General features: G+C 36.0%; 1 protein-coding gene across 2 annotated transcripts in view; it reads right to left on the bottom strand.

Moving 5' to 3' along the window:
- LOC143228832 (GTPase-activating Rap/Ran-GAP domain-like protein 3) overlaps positions 1-17,188 on the bottom strand; it is a 126,080-nt gene that overhangs the window by 28,788 nt on the left and 80,104 nt on the right. For both annotated transcript variants that reach the window (XM_076460212.1, XM_076460211.1), the window contains exons 13-20: positions 16,353-16,398; positions 15,714-15,820; positions 12,340-12,455; positions 8,883-8,987; positions 4,530-4,604; positions 2,720-2,783; positions 2,146-2,196; positions 686-784 (exon numbers count right to left, since the gene is read on the bottom strand). In XM_076460212.1, coding sequence (XP_076316327.1) covers positions 686-784; positions 2,146-2,196; positions 2,720-2,783; positions 4,530-4,604; positions 8,883-8,987; positions 12,340-12,455; positions 15,714-15,820; positions 16,353-16,398 — 663 coding nt within the window. The remainder of the gene's footprint in view (positions 1-685; positions 785-2,145; positions 2,197-2,719; positions 2,784-4,529; positions 4,605-8,882; positions 8,988-12,339; positions 12,456-15,713; positions 15,821-16,352; positions 16,399-17,188) is intronic.

The raw sequence follows: 17,188 nt of genomic DNA, 5'->3' as shown, positions 1-17,188 counted from the left end.
TGTAAACATGCAGTCACAGAGTAATCTTGTTACCACGATACTTGCATGTATACTTAGGCCTACTGACTGGAACTTACGAACTATCGCTTAGATCGTAAAGCTTATAAGCACGCCTATATTAAAGATGTACATTTCGGCTACTGAAAAAGCCTACATATAGGCCTAATTATGTAATTCGATTGGTAAGAACACGAGAATCACAAGAACAAACACACAATTTGTAGGCCTGTGATGCAATAAAACAATTCAACAGACCAAACTGTTGGGGGGATAATTGTATGCACCATACCCCCCCATCTAAAATGAAGGTGGATGTATCCCACCCCTCCCCCCAGGATCTGCGCCTCTGCTAATTAGGACTTTGATAAATTTAGTACCTGTTTTCTTGTCTCAACATTTACAGTGTTTGGAAAAAATAAGAAAAACAATATACGTATCCTAAAATGAGGCATTAGGTAAAACAACAAACAGAGGAAAATTTTCGATTTTGAGACGTTTACAAATACCAATAATTGTGTTATCCACTTTTTAGCACTTGTAAAAAAAATGTTTTTTTTTAACAGACTTTCATTGAGATTTACTTAAATTTGATTAAGATCATAAAATAATTTAAAGTTCATAATCTATCTAGTCATTATACCATGTTGCACCGCGTTTATGACCAATACACTAGAACACGACATACCTTTATCTACACGAAACAAAAGAATCCCGTGTGCTTCTACAACATTCAGCTCTTTGATTTGCACTGTCTTGTCAAAGATTGGCCGGTGAGTCAAGCCCTCTATACTCCGCAGTAAAATCAACAGATATATGAAACAGTTGTTTATAAACACTTTTCAAGTCTCCTTAAAATTTAAAAACCTAAAATGAAAGTAAAAAAGACAAAAAAAAATATGAACAACAAAAAGAAAAACACGAGTATAAGGTAATAAAAAAACAATAAAGAAATTACAGTTTTAAATCTAAAGCTATAAATATACGAAGACTTTTTAAGCTGTCGGGCCGGCATGGCCAGGTGGTGAAGGCACTCGACTCGTCTGAGGATCGTGGGTTTAAATCCCCGTTACATCAAACATGTTCGCCTTTCCAGTCGTGGGGGCGTTATAATATAACGGCCAATCCCACTATTCATTAGTAAAAGAGTAGCCCAAGAATTGGCGGTGGGTGGTGACTAGCTGTCTTCTCTCTAGTCTTACACTGCTAAATTAGGGACGGCTAGTGGAGATAGCCCTCGTGTAGCTTTGCTCGAATTTCAAAACAAATCAAACCTAAGCTGTCAGTTAGTGTTTCTCAGTCGCTATTGTTAAAATGAGTTAAAATCTGGACGAATTAAAACTTTCTTTTGTTCTATTGAAAGTTTGTTTAGTGCTCTGTAATAGTTCTTGTTGTTTCCACAGTACAAAAATCACTCAACTGAAAATCTTTTAGACATGTTCTTTATTTATTACGATGTGAATAACAACAAATTGGTAGTGTATAAACAAACCTCATTCAGTATTGTTATAAGTGCCTAATCTACCTTATCTGAGAAACTCTTTACGTACTGATACTATTTTGAGAAAATAAATTGAGCTTTGGATGGATGTTAATTATGCGGATTTAAAACACCAAAATCTATGGTTTGATTCCCCGTGGTGGACAGAGCTCAGATAGCTGATTATGTAGTAATATCTGAAAATCAAAAATTTAAAATTTGAACTAAGATTGCTTGTTTTAGTGCAAAACTAAACATTGGGTCCCCCGCTGGTGCAGCAGTAACTCTTGGGATTTACAGCGTTAAAATCAGGGGTTTGATTCTCCCTCGGTGAACACAGCAGATAGCTCGACGTGGCTTTGCTATAAGAAAAAACACACACACTAAACAACGGTTTACCTGTACTGCTCCCATTGCCTGGATCTAATCCTAAATTTATGAACCCTCAAGGCTACCGCTGAGACACGAGAGAATAAAATTGATATTAAGTTTATTTCTTAAAGCATTTCAGAAACCTTTGAAAATGTCAAATGTAAAAATATTATCGACATAAAGAAAAACGTTTTTATTAGCATATTATAATTTTTAAGAATATTTTGATTTTCTTCGTGACAAAGTAAATATTAATATGAAAAATAAGAGGGTAATTGGCATTGACACGACCTTACCTTCCAAGAGGAATGCACCGGCCTCCGTTGCTAAAATCAATCGATTTTCTCCTGTAGAAACAGAGAAAAGATTATTCCTACTTGCACATTAGTAAAGAGTGAAACAACAGACGAGAAAATATGTCATATTTAACATCAGTTTAGCCTTTTTTATTATAACTTGTTAATTCTTTTATTTAAATTACCCATTTGGTGATTAACGTTTTTTTAATGACTAATTAAAAATATTCAGTATTCTAAAATTGTATTTAATCGGGTGGTAAGAGGGATTATTATGCTTCCAATAAGTTATAATTCATTTCATGTTTCAATTCAGCTTTTTTTCCCATTATTTAATCTTTACGACGAAGTACAAAAAAAAAGCCATTTCGTTTAGTAAGTTGATAAGTTGGAATGTAACAACTGAAAAAGCAACTGAATTTCAGGTGAGATTGTAATCACCCTGCACTAGAAGTTTTTCTAAAAATTAGTCACCGAAGAATACATTATTCATAAGTCTGAAGGGAAAGAAGAAACACTTAGTTAAAAGAACAAAAAGAAAACAATACTTAAAATAATCTTGAAAGGTGCTCACCCCATGAATCTCCGCACACGATGTCATAAGGAAAATCAGGATAAAAGCATTGCGGTTCCCATGGCTGTAAAAGTTAAAGGATAATAAAAATAGTTGAAAAGGTAAGGGTAATTGTGCAAATCCCACGACGGGATACTTAAGATGGTTGGGGCAAAGTGCATGTACGAAAATCTAATCCTTAATGGCAACATCAGACGATTTTGTCATTCGGATAATAACATCTCATCTCCATCTACCGAGGGCAAAGTGTACTAACGTATAACGTATATAACTTCATGTATGGAGAATCTAAAGTCAAATCAGCAGCGTCACAAGTTGTGTGCATCTTACAATATCATAGGTGTGATGCAATAATATATACTATCCAAATAACGGCCGTTTAATTTTTTTTTTTAATATACTTTTTTCACATACGGAGAGTTAAAATTTCAGATGCATTAGATCTGACCTCGTGTTTGGTAATACGATAGAATAAAACCTACCCCCGTTTCGAAATTACAAGCCCTGTAGAAATAAAATATTGTAGACAAAACGGTTTTCTAAGATTTTCCAAGTCTCAAGTGTCAACGGTCTATTTTTCATTTACTGGGGAGTAATAAACACACTCCCAGCTTTAACGAGTAGATAAAATAGCAGTTGTCTATAAGCTTAAAATTAGTAAGAGTTTTTATGTTAATTTCAATAGAATCGATTAATGCGTTCAATTTGCATCTTTTACAATTGACCGGGAAATTGTGGTCACACACATAGATACCGTAAAATAACAAGTTAAAGAAAAACAAACTATTACTGAATTCAATAAACGACACCTTTAACGAAAACACCTCGCGCAAAGGCAGCCAAAAAAATAAGAAGAAAGAGAGAATTCTCAATAGCCACGGCTTTCATTAGATCTTAACTGGTCAAGAAATGGAGCTATGAGTTTTGTAGTTGAACAAAGAAAACAAAAAAGAGGGAATTCTCAGTAGCCACGGCTCTCATTAGATCTTAACTGGTCAAGAAATGGAGCTATGAGTTTTGTAGTTGAACAAAGAAAACAAAAAAGAGGGAATTCTCAATAGCCACGGCTCTCATTAGATCTTAACTGGTCAAGAAATGGAGCTATGAGTTTTGTAGTTGAACAAAGAAAACAAAAAAAGAGAGAATTCTCAATAGCCACGGCTCTCATTAGATCCTAACTGGTCAAGAAATGGAGCTATGAGTTTTGTAGTTGAACAAAGAAAACAAAAAAAGAGGGAATTCTCAATAGCCACGGCTCTCATTAGATCTTAAATTGGTCAAGAAATGGAGCTATGAGTTTTGTAATTAAAAAAAGAAAACAAAAAACTTCTAGCCATTCTATGAGCCGTTATACCGCGGTTACGATAAGCAAAAAGCCAGACAATATTGTTTATCAAAGTCGAATCGTTTCGAAGTACGACAGATAAACTTGTTAGAGCAGAAGTTTACTAGAAGCTGCCTATAATATATAAATATATATATTTATCGTGTTTATCGATTGTAACGATGCAAGGTTCTTTAGAAAAAGACATTTTGAAATGTTTTACAGTATTATTGTTCAAAGAAACTTACATGCATTATCAAACGAATTGTATTTGTAGATGTAAGTTCCTCGAATTTCAATGCGATCAATGGATATCAAGCATTCGTTTTAAGAGACACTTTTATTAACTCACCTCTGGCTTAATCTAAGAGTGTTAATAATACAATAAAACTGCATAAAAATAAATTAAGAAATATCATACGTGTTAATTGTAGTATTGAAGTAATTGCTTGTTAATGAACTAAAAAACAAAATTTTAGTACTAACCTCTCGTTTGAATAGGCTTGTTGTAGCAAGACTCGTTGGTGCGTCGCCCTTGGCGATAGTGTCTAACTTGAGGGCCTGAAAAAAGGTAAAAAAAAAACACTTTATAAACTAACAAGGAAAGAAACGTTACAAATTTCTTTTACAAGTCCAAACAAACGGGCTTGGCATGGCCAGGTGGTTAAAACACTCGACTCGTAGTCTGAGGGTCGCGGGTTTGAATCCCTGTCGCACCAAACATGCTCGTCCTGTCAGCCCGGGGAGCGTTATAATGTGACGGCAACTCTCATTATTCGTTGGTAAAAGAGTAGCTGGTGAGTGGTGATGACTAGTTGCCTTCTCTCTAGTTTTACACTACTAAATTAGGGACGGCTAGCGCAGATAGCTCTCGAGTAGCTATGCGCAAAACTTAAAACAAACCAAACCAAAGAAACGAGGAAGAATTTATGAAGTTAAAAACAACAAGAAATAGAAGCAGAAAAACAAGTCAGAAAATAATACATCGGTTTGATTTACTGACATTGTAGAACGGTCTAACGAAGGGTTTTCCAAACTGTAGGACGCGCCCCCTGGTGGCTCCCGGCAATTTGGCAGTAGAGTCAAAAATTTGCTCTCAGTTTTTGTGATTTTTTTTGCTCCAGAATTTAAGTTCCTTACAAAAATTTCTTCATTAAAATAAATTAAAATCAGTTAAAGAAAATGCTAAATCTGTTGCTATCATTCGCGAAAATTAGTTTGATATGAAACGGTGGGGAGAGCGCAACGGAAACTTTGCTGAGTTTCCGTAGGGGGGATTCGCAATTTAGAGTTTAGAAGACACTCGTCTGACCTAGCATAAATGTCTAATTAATCTCAGTATAGCATGCTAGAGAGACAGATAAACAGACATAAAGTGGTGGACAGACATTCAGACAGAGGTCCAAACGAATGTGAACCGTGCGTAGAACGATTTGCCCGAAATCAACGCCCCAGCAGTACTGCTTAAGAAGAAGCTATAATTAGTTCGCTGTATCACTCTTATTTATATCTTATCAACATATTTTATAGGTGGAGTATTAGTCAGGGTTTACTGTTTTTTTGAATACCAACATCCGTAGTAGATCTCGATTCTTACCAGGAATTTGGCATTCAAAAAACAGTTTCTAACAGCACAACATTCGAGGCTTTTTGCTAGTGTGATGATGAAAACTATCTTCAGCTATCAAGTCTGTAACACTAAACAGCCTTCATATTTGTATTCAGTAACCGTATAATATTTTATGTCATTACAAAGTTCAGACAAAGCCTTTCGGAATTACGCATTTTACTCGATCGTTTCCAAATTATTCCCACGTAGACATTTGTTTGGTGACTATTAGTAAAGACAATATCATACGTTTAAAAGTCTTTATATGGTCTTAGGGGCGTAACAGTTGCTCTCCGGTAGCTCAGCGAAAAGCCAAGTGGCTTAAAAGTCTTACTAAGGTCTTAAGGGCGTAACAGTTGCCTTACGGTGGCTCAGCGGAAAGCCAAGTGGCTTAAAAGTCTTACTAAGGTCTTAGGGGCGTAATGGTAAGCCCTCCAGAGGCTCAGTGTGAGGCTAAGTGGCTTAAAATGTTACTAAAATCTTAAGGGCGTAACAGTTGCCTTACGGTGGTTCAACGGAAAGCCAAGTGGCTTAAAAGTCTTACTAAGGTCTTAGGGGCGTAACATTTACCCCTCGTTAAGTCATTAAGCTCACAACGCTAAAATCAGGTTTCGATACCTGCGGTGGGCAGAGCACAGAGAGCCCATTGTGTAGTCTTGTGTTTCAAAATAAATACGAATAACAGCTGTGATGGTTGTTACAGATTCTGTTTGTCATTTTACTAGCAACTAATAAAAGTGTGTTGAAGGTTTTAATAACAGGCACACGTGAGACAGAATGCAGTGTGTTAAACGAAAGAACGTGACTTTCCATTACAACGCAACTCTTGGAATAAGTTTTCCGACACTCAATCTTGATGCAACAACAGGTAATGAAGAAACTTTTGACCAGCACTTGCATCATATTTTCCGACGAAGTTACGACATTTGGCACGTTTTAACCACCGATTAACTTTACTTTGAAAACGCCCTAAAATGATTTAAATTTTAGTTCATCGTATTACGAAGCAGTGTTTTACTTGGTCTAATTTGTAGTTGAACTCGGAAGTTCGATTAATGTTCTCTTTCGCCCTACATAAATTAAATAACACTACTGACAAGACATTTGAAATAAACATTTACCAGAAATCGGCGTCGCCAGTCGAAATTCGATTTATCATTTCACACATCAGAGGCAATCTTACTTATTGTCGTGGAAGTATTTAAAGTACTAAAGAAAATTCTGCTTGATTTGCGGGTTAGGAGACTTAAACCGACAGTAAAATATAGACTGAAATAAAATCCTAAAGCGGGTTTAGTTTTAGCAAAAACAACGGGAAGAAAAGACTTTGGCGTTTTAAAATGGCCTAGCATGGCCAAACGCGTAAGGCGTGCGACTCGTAATCCGAGGGTCGCGGGTTCGCGCCCGCGTCGCGCTAAACATGCTCGCCCTCCCAAGCCGTGGGGGCGTATAATATGACGGTCAATCCCACTATTCGTTGGTAAAAGAGTAGCCCAAGAGTTGGCGGTGGGTGGTGATGACTAGCTGCCTTCCCTCTAGTCTTACACTGCAAAATTAGGGACGGCTAGCACAGATAGCCCTCGAGTAGCTTTGTGCGAAATTCCAAAACAAACGTTTTAAAATTGTAAATAATTTACTTTGTTATTGTCTTTCAAAATTTGATGTGAATACTGGAGGGATTTACAAATTTTGATAAAAGTTCATAAAAATACAAAAAAACGGCCTTAACACACCAGATAAATATAAAATAATATATTTTTATTTGAACCAACGTTTCGCCTTCGCTGTTTCTTAATATGCATGACTGTTTAATGGCTTTAGAAATCTTGGTTGTGATTGTTTTTGCTTATGAAAGGAATGTTCATTGTGGGCGTTTTCGTGTATACTTTATTTTTGTTTTAGGGTCTGTGGATGATTTAATGTTCGTGTTTTTTGTGATTTAAAAACATTGCCGATGAGATATTCTGGGTATCCGTTTAGTGAGAATGATGTTTTAAAACCATTTTTTGTTGTTTCTATGGCATTGTGCATGAAGCAGTTTAGATTTTTATCTTTAGTTGTCCTATTATGGTTCCCTTTTGACTCGTTCTGGGTGGTGCGATTGGTTATGGAAAAATATCGATTTGTTGCCTCTTTTTAACTCCATATTTGTCTGGTTGTGAATTATTTGTTTTGTTTTGCATTTCACGTAATCTTTAGCAAGGCTATAGCTAGGCTATCTGCCCTAGCCGTCCCTAATATAGCAGTGTAAGACTAGAGGGAAGGCAGCTAGTCATCACCACCAACCGTCAACTTTTGGGCTACTCTTTTACCAACGAGTAGTGGGATTGACCGTAACATTATAACGCTCCCACGGCTGAAAGGGCGAGCATGTTTGGTGCAACTGGGATTTCGAACCCGCGACCCTCAGATTATGACGTATTTTTCTTTCTTGGATTTTTTAGGTCTACGTCTGAGAACATTAAGTACCATTCTGCGTTGGGTAGTTTTAGTGTTAACTTGATTGTTGGGTAGAAGTTGTTTAGGAAATAGTAAGCAGCTGGTACTTTTCCATGTACCAACTGACAACACAGAAACAAACAGGTAAAAGACTGAAAAATTCTATAAGTAAATGTTCATTATTCTCACAAACAAAATGTTGTTTTTGGGACAATGCTGCGCCAGAGAAAACGGCGCAGAACAATTTGTTTTACTAGTTTCAGTGTTTGTTGTTGCTAGATTTCGCGCAAAGCTACACAACGTTTATCTGTGATAGCCTTCCCAATTTTGAAGTGATAGACTAGAGGGAAGGAAGCTAGCAACATCACCCACCGCAACGTATTGGACTACTTTTTTTCAGACTGAATAGTGAACTCTGACCATTACTCTTGTAACGCACTCATGGCTTCAACGTGCGGAGTACGATTGCTCTTTTTTTGGTAGTAACGAGACGCGAATCTGGGACCCTCAGCTTCACAGGCCGGCGCTCTAAAGACTAGGAAGCTATTTAGAGTTGTTGTTGTTTTGAATTAAGCACAAATCTGTGATCTGCCCATCACGGGTATCGAAACCCGGATTTTAGCGTGTAAGTCCGCAGACATACCGCTGAGCCACTGGGGGGCTAGAGTTGTTATTTAATTAAAAATGCATGATATCAAGAAATACATAACATAAAAAAAATCCTGATTGTTTTAAAAAACAAAATATTTCTTTAAGAGCTATAAAAGCAAAATAAATAAATGAATTCTAACCTGTCCTATACGAACAAACTCCACCTGGCGGGCTTCTTCTTTCCTCCTTGAGCCACGCGGAGCTTCCGGAAGTACGTCACTAAAAGCTCTTCTGTTTAACATTGTCTGCGAACAAACGTTATAGTCGTAAATTAAACATATAATTTAAAATTTCCTGACCACACACGAGTACAGATCGCTTTCAAATACAGGTAATTGCCTAAAACCGCTTACGTTCAATGTGGATATAAAATAAATAATCAAAATTGTAAATTGACTTTTATTATAAAATCAGCAGTCGGTTACCGGTTATAATAAGTTCAGTTATTAATTAGTTAGCTCTAAAGGAAAGCATAGACTACATTTCTATTAACAACACAATGCTCAGCTATTATCACATTCATCACTTTTCTGTTAACAACACAAAGTTCGGTTATTAACAAACTTATTAATTTTTTCTGTGAATAACACAAGTGTTGAGTTATTATCGCATTGCTCTTTGCCTTTGATAAATATCGTCTTAGGTCCTAGAATTAACTTTTGAGTTTAGAAGTTTTAAAACGTACACAATATTTAATAACATATGGTTAAACCACCTATTACGAGAAAGGCAGTTAATAACTCCTGCTAGGAAGGATAGCGGATATTGAAGTCGTAAACTGAAGCCAGACTGGTTAGGATAATGTTGTTTATGATAGGAAACTGAAGCCAGCCTAGTAAGGATAATGTTGTTTATGATAGGAAACAGAAGCCAGCATGGTAAGGATAATATTTATGGTAGGAAACTGAAGCCAGCCTGGTAAGGATAATGTTGTTTATGATAAGAAACTGAAGCCAGACTAGTAGGGTATAATGTTGTTTGTGGTAGGAAACTGAAACCAGGTTGGTAAGGATAACTCATGCTTATGGTAGGACACTGAAACCAGCCTGGTAAGGATAATGTTGTTTATGATAGGAAAGTGAAGGCAGGCTAGTAAATATAATGCAGTGGAGGCGCCAGGGAAGCTTGGGGGCTTGAGTCCCCCAAATGAGCCAAGCTTTCCTCAACCCCCCAATATTATTGCCGACATATATTTATAAAATATGGAAAACACAATCGTTGTTTTTGTTTCACATTTCTGGACAAGCAAGCACTCTTAGGAATGGCAGCAAACTGTGGTGCGGCAGAGGATAACCTCGCAGTGGAGGTCCATCAGTTGAACCGGCTAAGGATGACCTCACAGTGGAGGTCCATCAGTTGAACTGGCTAAGGATGACCTCGCAGTAGAGGTCCATTAGTTGAACCGGCTAAGGAAGACCTCGCAGTGGAGGTCCATCAGTTGAACTGGCTAAGGATGACCTCGTAGTGGAGGTCCATTAGTTGAAATGGCTAAGGATGACCTCGCAGTGGAGGTCCACCAGTTGAATCGGCTAATTGCCAGGAAGAAAGACAAGGGGCAGGAAGTATCCACACCATTGGAGCTTGCAACCGTGCTGGAGCCATACAAGGATGTCTTCATGGATCTCAACAAACTTGTATGCATCGTTGTGACCCTGCCTGTCACTTCAGCTGCCTGTGAGAGAAGTTTCTCATGTCTGAAGATTCTCAAGACATACTTGCGCAACAGCAGTGGTAACAACCACACCAGCAACCTTCCTGTCATATCAGTAAACTCCAGGAGGACAAAACAATTCGATACTGTTATAGACACATTTGCTGCCAATCACCAGAACAGGAACATTATTTTGAAGTAATATTGACTATAAACACAACATGATGAAAGATAGTTAGCCTGATAGTGACCTTACTTTTCCTCAGAGTGTATTAACTTCACATGGGAAAATTCGTTTCTATGTAAACTATGTCATTATGTTATATTTCTTTTGAATTGTATCTTTACTCTTAATGGTATATTAAATGTTCATTCTTAGCTAATCTTGATTTTCTTTATTATTATGTATTATCTTGGGTGGAATTTAGGTGAGCTTCCTCTTTTACATATATGCATATTTTCATAAACAGATTATTTCTATTTTCTAATAATGAATTATTAATCAGAGTATGAGTTTCCAATGAAAACTGCATTAAAAACGCAGTTCAAAATAGCACACCTTTCTGAAATGTACCTTGGTATTTACATTATTATAATTTACCATCTGTACTTTATATTGATGGCATTTTGGGAAGACCCTCCAATGTCAACCTCAGCCCCTCGAACGAAGATATCCTGGCGCCGCCACTGATATAACGCATGCTTACGATAGGTTTGGTATGTTTCAAATTTCGCGCAAATTTCACGAGGGTATTTGCGCTAGCCGTTCCCAATTTAGTAGTGTAAGACTAGAAGGAAGGCATCATCACCCATAGCCAACTTTTGGGCTACTCTTTTACCAACGAATAGGGGGATTGACCTATTCATTATAACGACCTCACGGCTGAAAGAGCGAGCATGTTTGGTGGGATAAGGATTCGAACCCCCGACCCTCAGATTACGAGCCGAGTGCCTTAACCTCCTGGCCATGCCGGACCGCTTACGAAAGGAAACTGAAGCCAGGCCATGAAGGGCAATCTACGTTTGAGATGAGAAATTAGAAGAGATACGTAAACACATTTCACGGTTATATTACAGAATCTTATTATGCGTAATATCTAACAAAGATGTAACAGTAATTTGAACATAAGGAAGTAGTGTACAGGTTTAATATTTTTCGGTAAATAAAAAGGGGTGAAAATAGTTTCTCTCAGAAAGACTTAAAAACCCCAACAAAAAACAGGCTAAGCAGTTACTCTTGGATTGTATTACACGATGTTATATTTTATATATATAGGCCCGGCATGGCCAGATGGGTTAAGGCGTTCGAGTCGTAACCCGAGGGTCGGGGGTTCGAATCCCCGTCGCACAAAACATGCTCGCCCTTTCAGACGTGGGGGCATTATGATGTGACGGTCAATCCCATTATTCGTTGGTAAAAGAGTAGCCCAAGAGTTGGCGGTGGGTGGTGATGACTAGCTGCCTTTTCTCTAGTCTTACACTGCTAAATTAGGGACGGCTAGCGCAGATAGCCCTCGTGTAGCTTTGCGCGAAATTCAAAACAAAGAAACAATTATTCTGTCCCTCGCTGGTACAGCGGTAAGTCTACGGATTACAACGCTAAGATAGCCCGATGTGGTTTTACAATGAGAAAACACAAACACACACATTTTATATATCTACATAAATTTAAAAATAAAGACGACTCCTGATATTCAAATTCACATTCCTTTTAAAATTAGGTTTAAACAATTAAAATAAATAATATCCGAACACTATTTAATGAATATTATTATGAAAGCATAACCTCTTAAGCCTAAATCACTTATCATGGAAGCTTATTTTAAACACAGACATACAACATCAAAGACTTGAAAATCTTATTTTCCCAGAAAACATAGCAGAACATAAAGTAGATAAAACTTTAGTAAAAGTGTTATAAATATCCCATCTTGATAAATACTTACCCCACGATTATCCCCCATATGCTCCGCGTATAAATCTTTTATTAACATGTCCAGGGTCCGTTCCCTTTTTTGGGCAAAAATCGGTGTGTTGAAAGCTGCTTTTTCACCGTTTATCACTAAGATATGAAAGGAACAAATGACCTCTATCTTCTGTTTTACAAAACATTAAAAAACCAAGTATGACAATAGAAAATTAATTTTAGGGTAAAAAGCAAAAGAGCTGAAAATATTTCAAAGATGCTAGCCTAAAACAACGAATAAATAAATGTAATAAACTTATTGAGGAAACTGTGAGAAATTTAAATCGGGAGAAAAGGAAAAATGAACCAAGCTAATTATTTAACTTGACAGGTTTTTAGTTCACTGGACTAGTTAGTATTGGTTAGAAAGTGTTTTTTATAATGTATATGGGTTTTTCACACACGAACATGAAGCAAATACCAGTAGAAATTGTGTTGTTTTTAACGCTAAACTACAAAACAGGCTATCTGTCTATCGCATTTTAATTTTGTAAGTTTATAAATTTGTCTCTGATTCACTGGCCATTCATCATTGTCCGCGGATATTTGAACATTGGATTGAAATGAACCATTTGCTGTTAGACTCTAAACAAAACAACAATTTAATCTTTTAAAAATCAAAACAAGTGTGTTTTTTTTCCAACTGGGGCGTTATAATGTGACGGTCAATCCCACTATTCGTTGCTAAAAGAGTAGTCTAAGAATTTGGTGGTAATGACAAGTTGTTTTCGGTCTAGTCTTCCACTGCTAAATTAGGAATGACTAACGAAGATAATTGTCGTGTGGCTCTGCGTGAAATTCAAACAAACAAATTGACAACAAAACTTGCAAGCATTAGAAAAGTGACAGTGGTCATTTTGGAGATTGTTAATTTAACAAACAAACAAATTTTTCTCGTAGAGAAGGTACGTTAAAAGCTGTTTGGAGATAAAAGATGAGTCATACGGATTAATTAAAAATGCAGGAAACAGAATGATAAGTGAATATTAATTAAAAATGCAGGAAACAGAATGATAAGTGAAGATTAATAAAAATACAGGAAACAGAATGGTGAGTGAAGATTAACTAAAATGCAAGAAACAGAATGATAAGTGAATATTAATTAAAAATGCAGGAAACAGAATGATAAGTGAATATTCATTAAAATATAGGAAAGAAAATGCAGGAAACAGAATGATAAGTGAAGATAATTAAAAATGCAGGAAACAGAATGATAAGTGAAGATTAATTAAAAATGCAGGAAAGAGAATGATAAGTGAAGATTAATTAAAAATGCAGGAAACAGAATGATAAGTGAAGATTAATAAAAAATGCAGGAAACAGAATGATAAGTGAAGATTAATTAAAATATAGGAAACAGAATGATGAGTGAAGATTAATAAAAATACAGGAAACAGAATGATAAGTGAAGGTTAATTAAAATATAGGAAACAGAATGATGAGTGAAGATTAATAAAAATATAGGAAACAGAATGGTAAGTGAAGGTTAATTAAAATGCAGGAAACAGAATGATGAGTGAAGTTTAATAAAAATACAGGAAACAGAATGATAAGTGAAGATAATTAAAATTGCAGGAAACAGAATGATAAGTGAAGATTAATTAAAACACGGGAAACATAATGAGGACACATTAAGGTTTCGGGACAATGCTGAGGTTCCAAATAATACGAATAAATCTAAATAGTGTCATGTTTGTAGGAACTCATACGTTACCTATTGAGAAATAAAAGAACAGGAAGAGTCGATTTAATTTCAAACCAGTCTGCTTTTGTGGATAAACCGAATGAGGAAAGGTTGGTTTAGAAGAGAGAGAAATCCAATGTACTTGTGGGAGTAATACAAAACATGCCTAACAAACATCGACAAATTTGTCTCGACAAACAAATTAGTGATCGAGCGTTTCTAGAATTACAGCAAAAAAAGAGGAAATGAATTCAGTTACAAATAAAACTCTCGATTCATCCTTGGATCTTCTGAAAACAGTGAATGAAATGAAAGTAACCTAAGCTGATGAAATCCGTTATGTATAACTGTTAAACGGGAGTGTGATAACCACGTTAAGCTTTCAATGCAGTGATTACATTAAGTTGCAAGTATAATTAATTAAACTTCTAAGTTCGGTGATCAACTCGTTGCATTTGCTAAGTGGCCAAGTGTGGTATTATTGTTCACTACTGGGAATCGAACTCTGGATGTCAGCGCTGTAACTCCGTAAATTTAACGCTGACTCACAAGGAGACCTAAAATGTGTGTGTGTTTTTCTATAGCAAAGCCACATTGGGCGACCTGCTGAGTCCACCGAGAGCTGAAGAAACAGACAATGCCACTAAGACACGCGCTAACTCGGTAATAAATCCAACAAAATCCTATCGTAATCTAACTTGTGTTTTTATATCGTTAAATATTTTTTCAAACTCTAAATAAAAATTCCAAACACTAAGCGCTGATTACGTTAAAAAAATCTCTACAGTGTAAATTAAAATATTAAAACCAACAACAATAAAAACACTCACAAGAACAGGAGTCAGTCACCTTCCTTCTTGGGAAGAAACAAAGACAATTAAACCAAGATTATGGTCATATTTACTAAACTGACCACAGCAGCTAACTGTGTACGAACAAACGTGTTTGGAAGAGTTGTTTGTTTGTTTTTTGAATTTCGCGCAACGCTACACGAGGGTTATTTGCACTAGCCATTCCTAATTTAGCAGTGTAAGACTAGAGGAAAGGCACCTAGTCATCACCGGCCACCGCCAACTCTTGGGCTACTCTTTTACCAACGAATAGTGGGATTGACTGCCACGTTGTAACACCTCCATAGCTGAAAGGGAGAGTATGTTGGGTACGACGAGGATTCGATCCAGCGATCTTCAGATTACGAGTTGAGTGCCGTAGCCACCTGGCAATGCCGAGCCAACTAAAGTTGGTAGTGGCCAATAAACACAGTGAAACTGACCATAGCTGGTAGTGGTCAATAAACACAGCGAAACTGACTCTGGTTGGTAGTGGTCATTAAACACAGCAAAACTGACCCTGGTTGGTAGTGGTCAATAAACACAGCGAAACTGAACCTGGTAATTGTCCATTTAAATTCGATCTTTGTTAATCCCATAGTCGTGAACGTGACAATAAATTTTGAGAGAGTAGAGAAATTATGTTGCGTAAGAAAGGACGTTACTAACAGAGTCGCACGTATTTCAGAGATTAAGTGTCCAGCTAGAAGAACGAAGCAAAATTATGATAAAATATTTTTTTTTTGTTTTCATAATCAATTGTTCTCATGAACAGCTTTAGTCATGCATTGCCCGGATGAGAAAACTTATTAAGCTATCATCACTAGTCCTTTTACTTACGTTTCACAAGTAAAAATTCACGAAATTCTTGAGCATTTCTGAATATCGAAGGACACGGTAGAGTTGGACAAAACAATGGTACTGACTCTTCAGAATACACGGAGAGTCTAAAGAAAAAATAACGAAAATGTGTTACTTCTGTGTGATTAATTTTTGTAAACTGAGGAGAAAGACGTGTAAATATTTCTTCTGTGTAATTCGGTTTAGTAAATTGAGTAAAATAACAGACGTGAAGATGTGTTATTTCTGTGTAATTTTATTTTGTAAATTGAGTAAAGTAAAAAACGTGAAGATGTGTTATTTCTGTGTAATTCGATTTTGTAAACTGAGTAAAATAACAGACGTGAAGATGTGTTATTTCTGTGTAATTCAATTTTGTAAATTTAGTAAAATAACAGACGTGAAAATGTGTTATTTCTGTATAACTCTGTTCTGTAATTAAAGAACTCTCTCAATGAAACAGTTTTTATTATATTTTCATCACCAATAACATTTGTCGTTATGTCATGTGACATTTAATTCATAATTAAGCCACTTTTCACCAAAAATTTTTTTTTTTTTCATTTAGGAACTTCAAGAAAGCTGGATTTTTTCACCTTGAGTAAATACGTAAGCGAAAATAATTAAATATTAACTTACTTGAATGTCTCACTTTCCGATTCGTAAGTTACAACAGCAAAGATATCTGGTGAAAGTCAAGGATCTTCAAGATGGTGTCAGTTGCATACCGTACGCAAAGATATACACACGCATTAATAAGACAGGCGATTCCATACAAGTATTACTTTTGGCGAGATCTACTTTAAATATGTCAGTCTACCCTCTCTGAACAAGATAAATTATAAAAATTCCACAGAAAATACAAAATAGGTTAACTCTGGCACTTGTTAAAATTTTGTAAAAAATCCTGTACACGTTTGGAATTAATACAAGCTACTTATTTACTAAATAAAGACATCTCAGTGTTATAAATCATACTTAGCTTTCAGAGTGATAGAAATGTTGATTGTGCGTTAGAATCTTTGTAGGATTTAGGCTTAACAGTACAAAAAAGATACAACAATCGCAAATTAAAAAGTTAACACGGATAAAACTGTAAGTTAACTTTTACAGAAGTGCTCACACGGAAAATAGCTGAAGATGAAAGCGTTTAAATAAAATTATATGTTAGATATTGTTAACAAACTTTAACTTCTGGGTTCATGTTACCCGGTAACTTCTGGATAACACGAAAAAATTATTTATTGAATACCACAAATATGTCTTTAAGGATAACCTAAATTTTACGTTTAAAATCAGTAAGATTACGTGTTAACTATTACAGATGAACTTCTGTAATTCGTTGTAACTTGTATGTTTAAAATGAGTAAGATTACATGTTAACTATTACAGATGAACTTCTGTAATTCGTTGTAACTTGTATGTTTAAAATGAGTTAGATTACATGTTAACCATTACAGATGAACTTCTGTAAT

This window comes from Tachypleus tridentatus, chromosome 10, assembly GCF_004210375.1.
Source record: "Tachypleus tridentatus isolate NWPU-2018 chromosome 10, ASM421037v1, whole genome shotgun sequence".
Lineage (NCBI taxonomy): Eukaryota > Metazoa > Arthropoda > Merostomata > Xiphosura > Limulidae > Tachypleus > Tachypleus tridentatus.
This window is presented reverse-complemented; position numbering and strand designations above follow the sequence as displayed.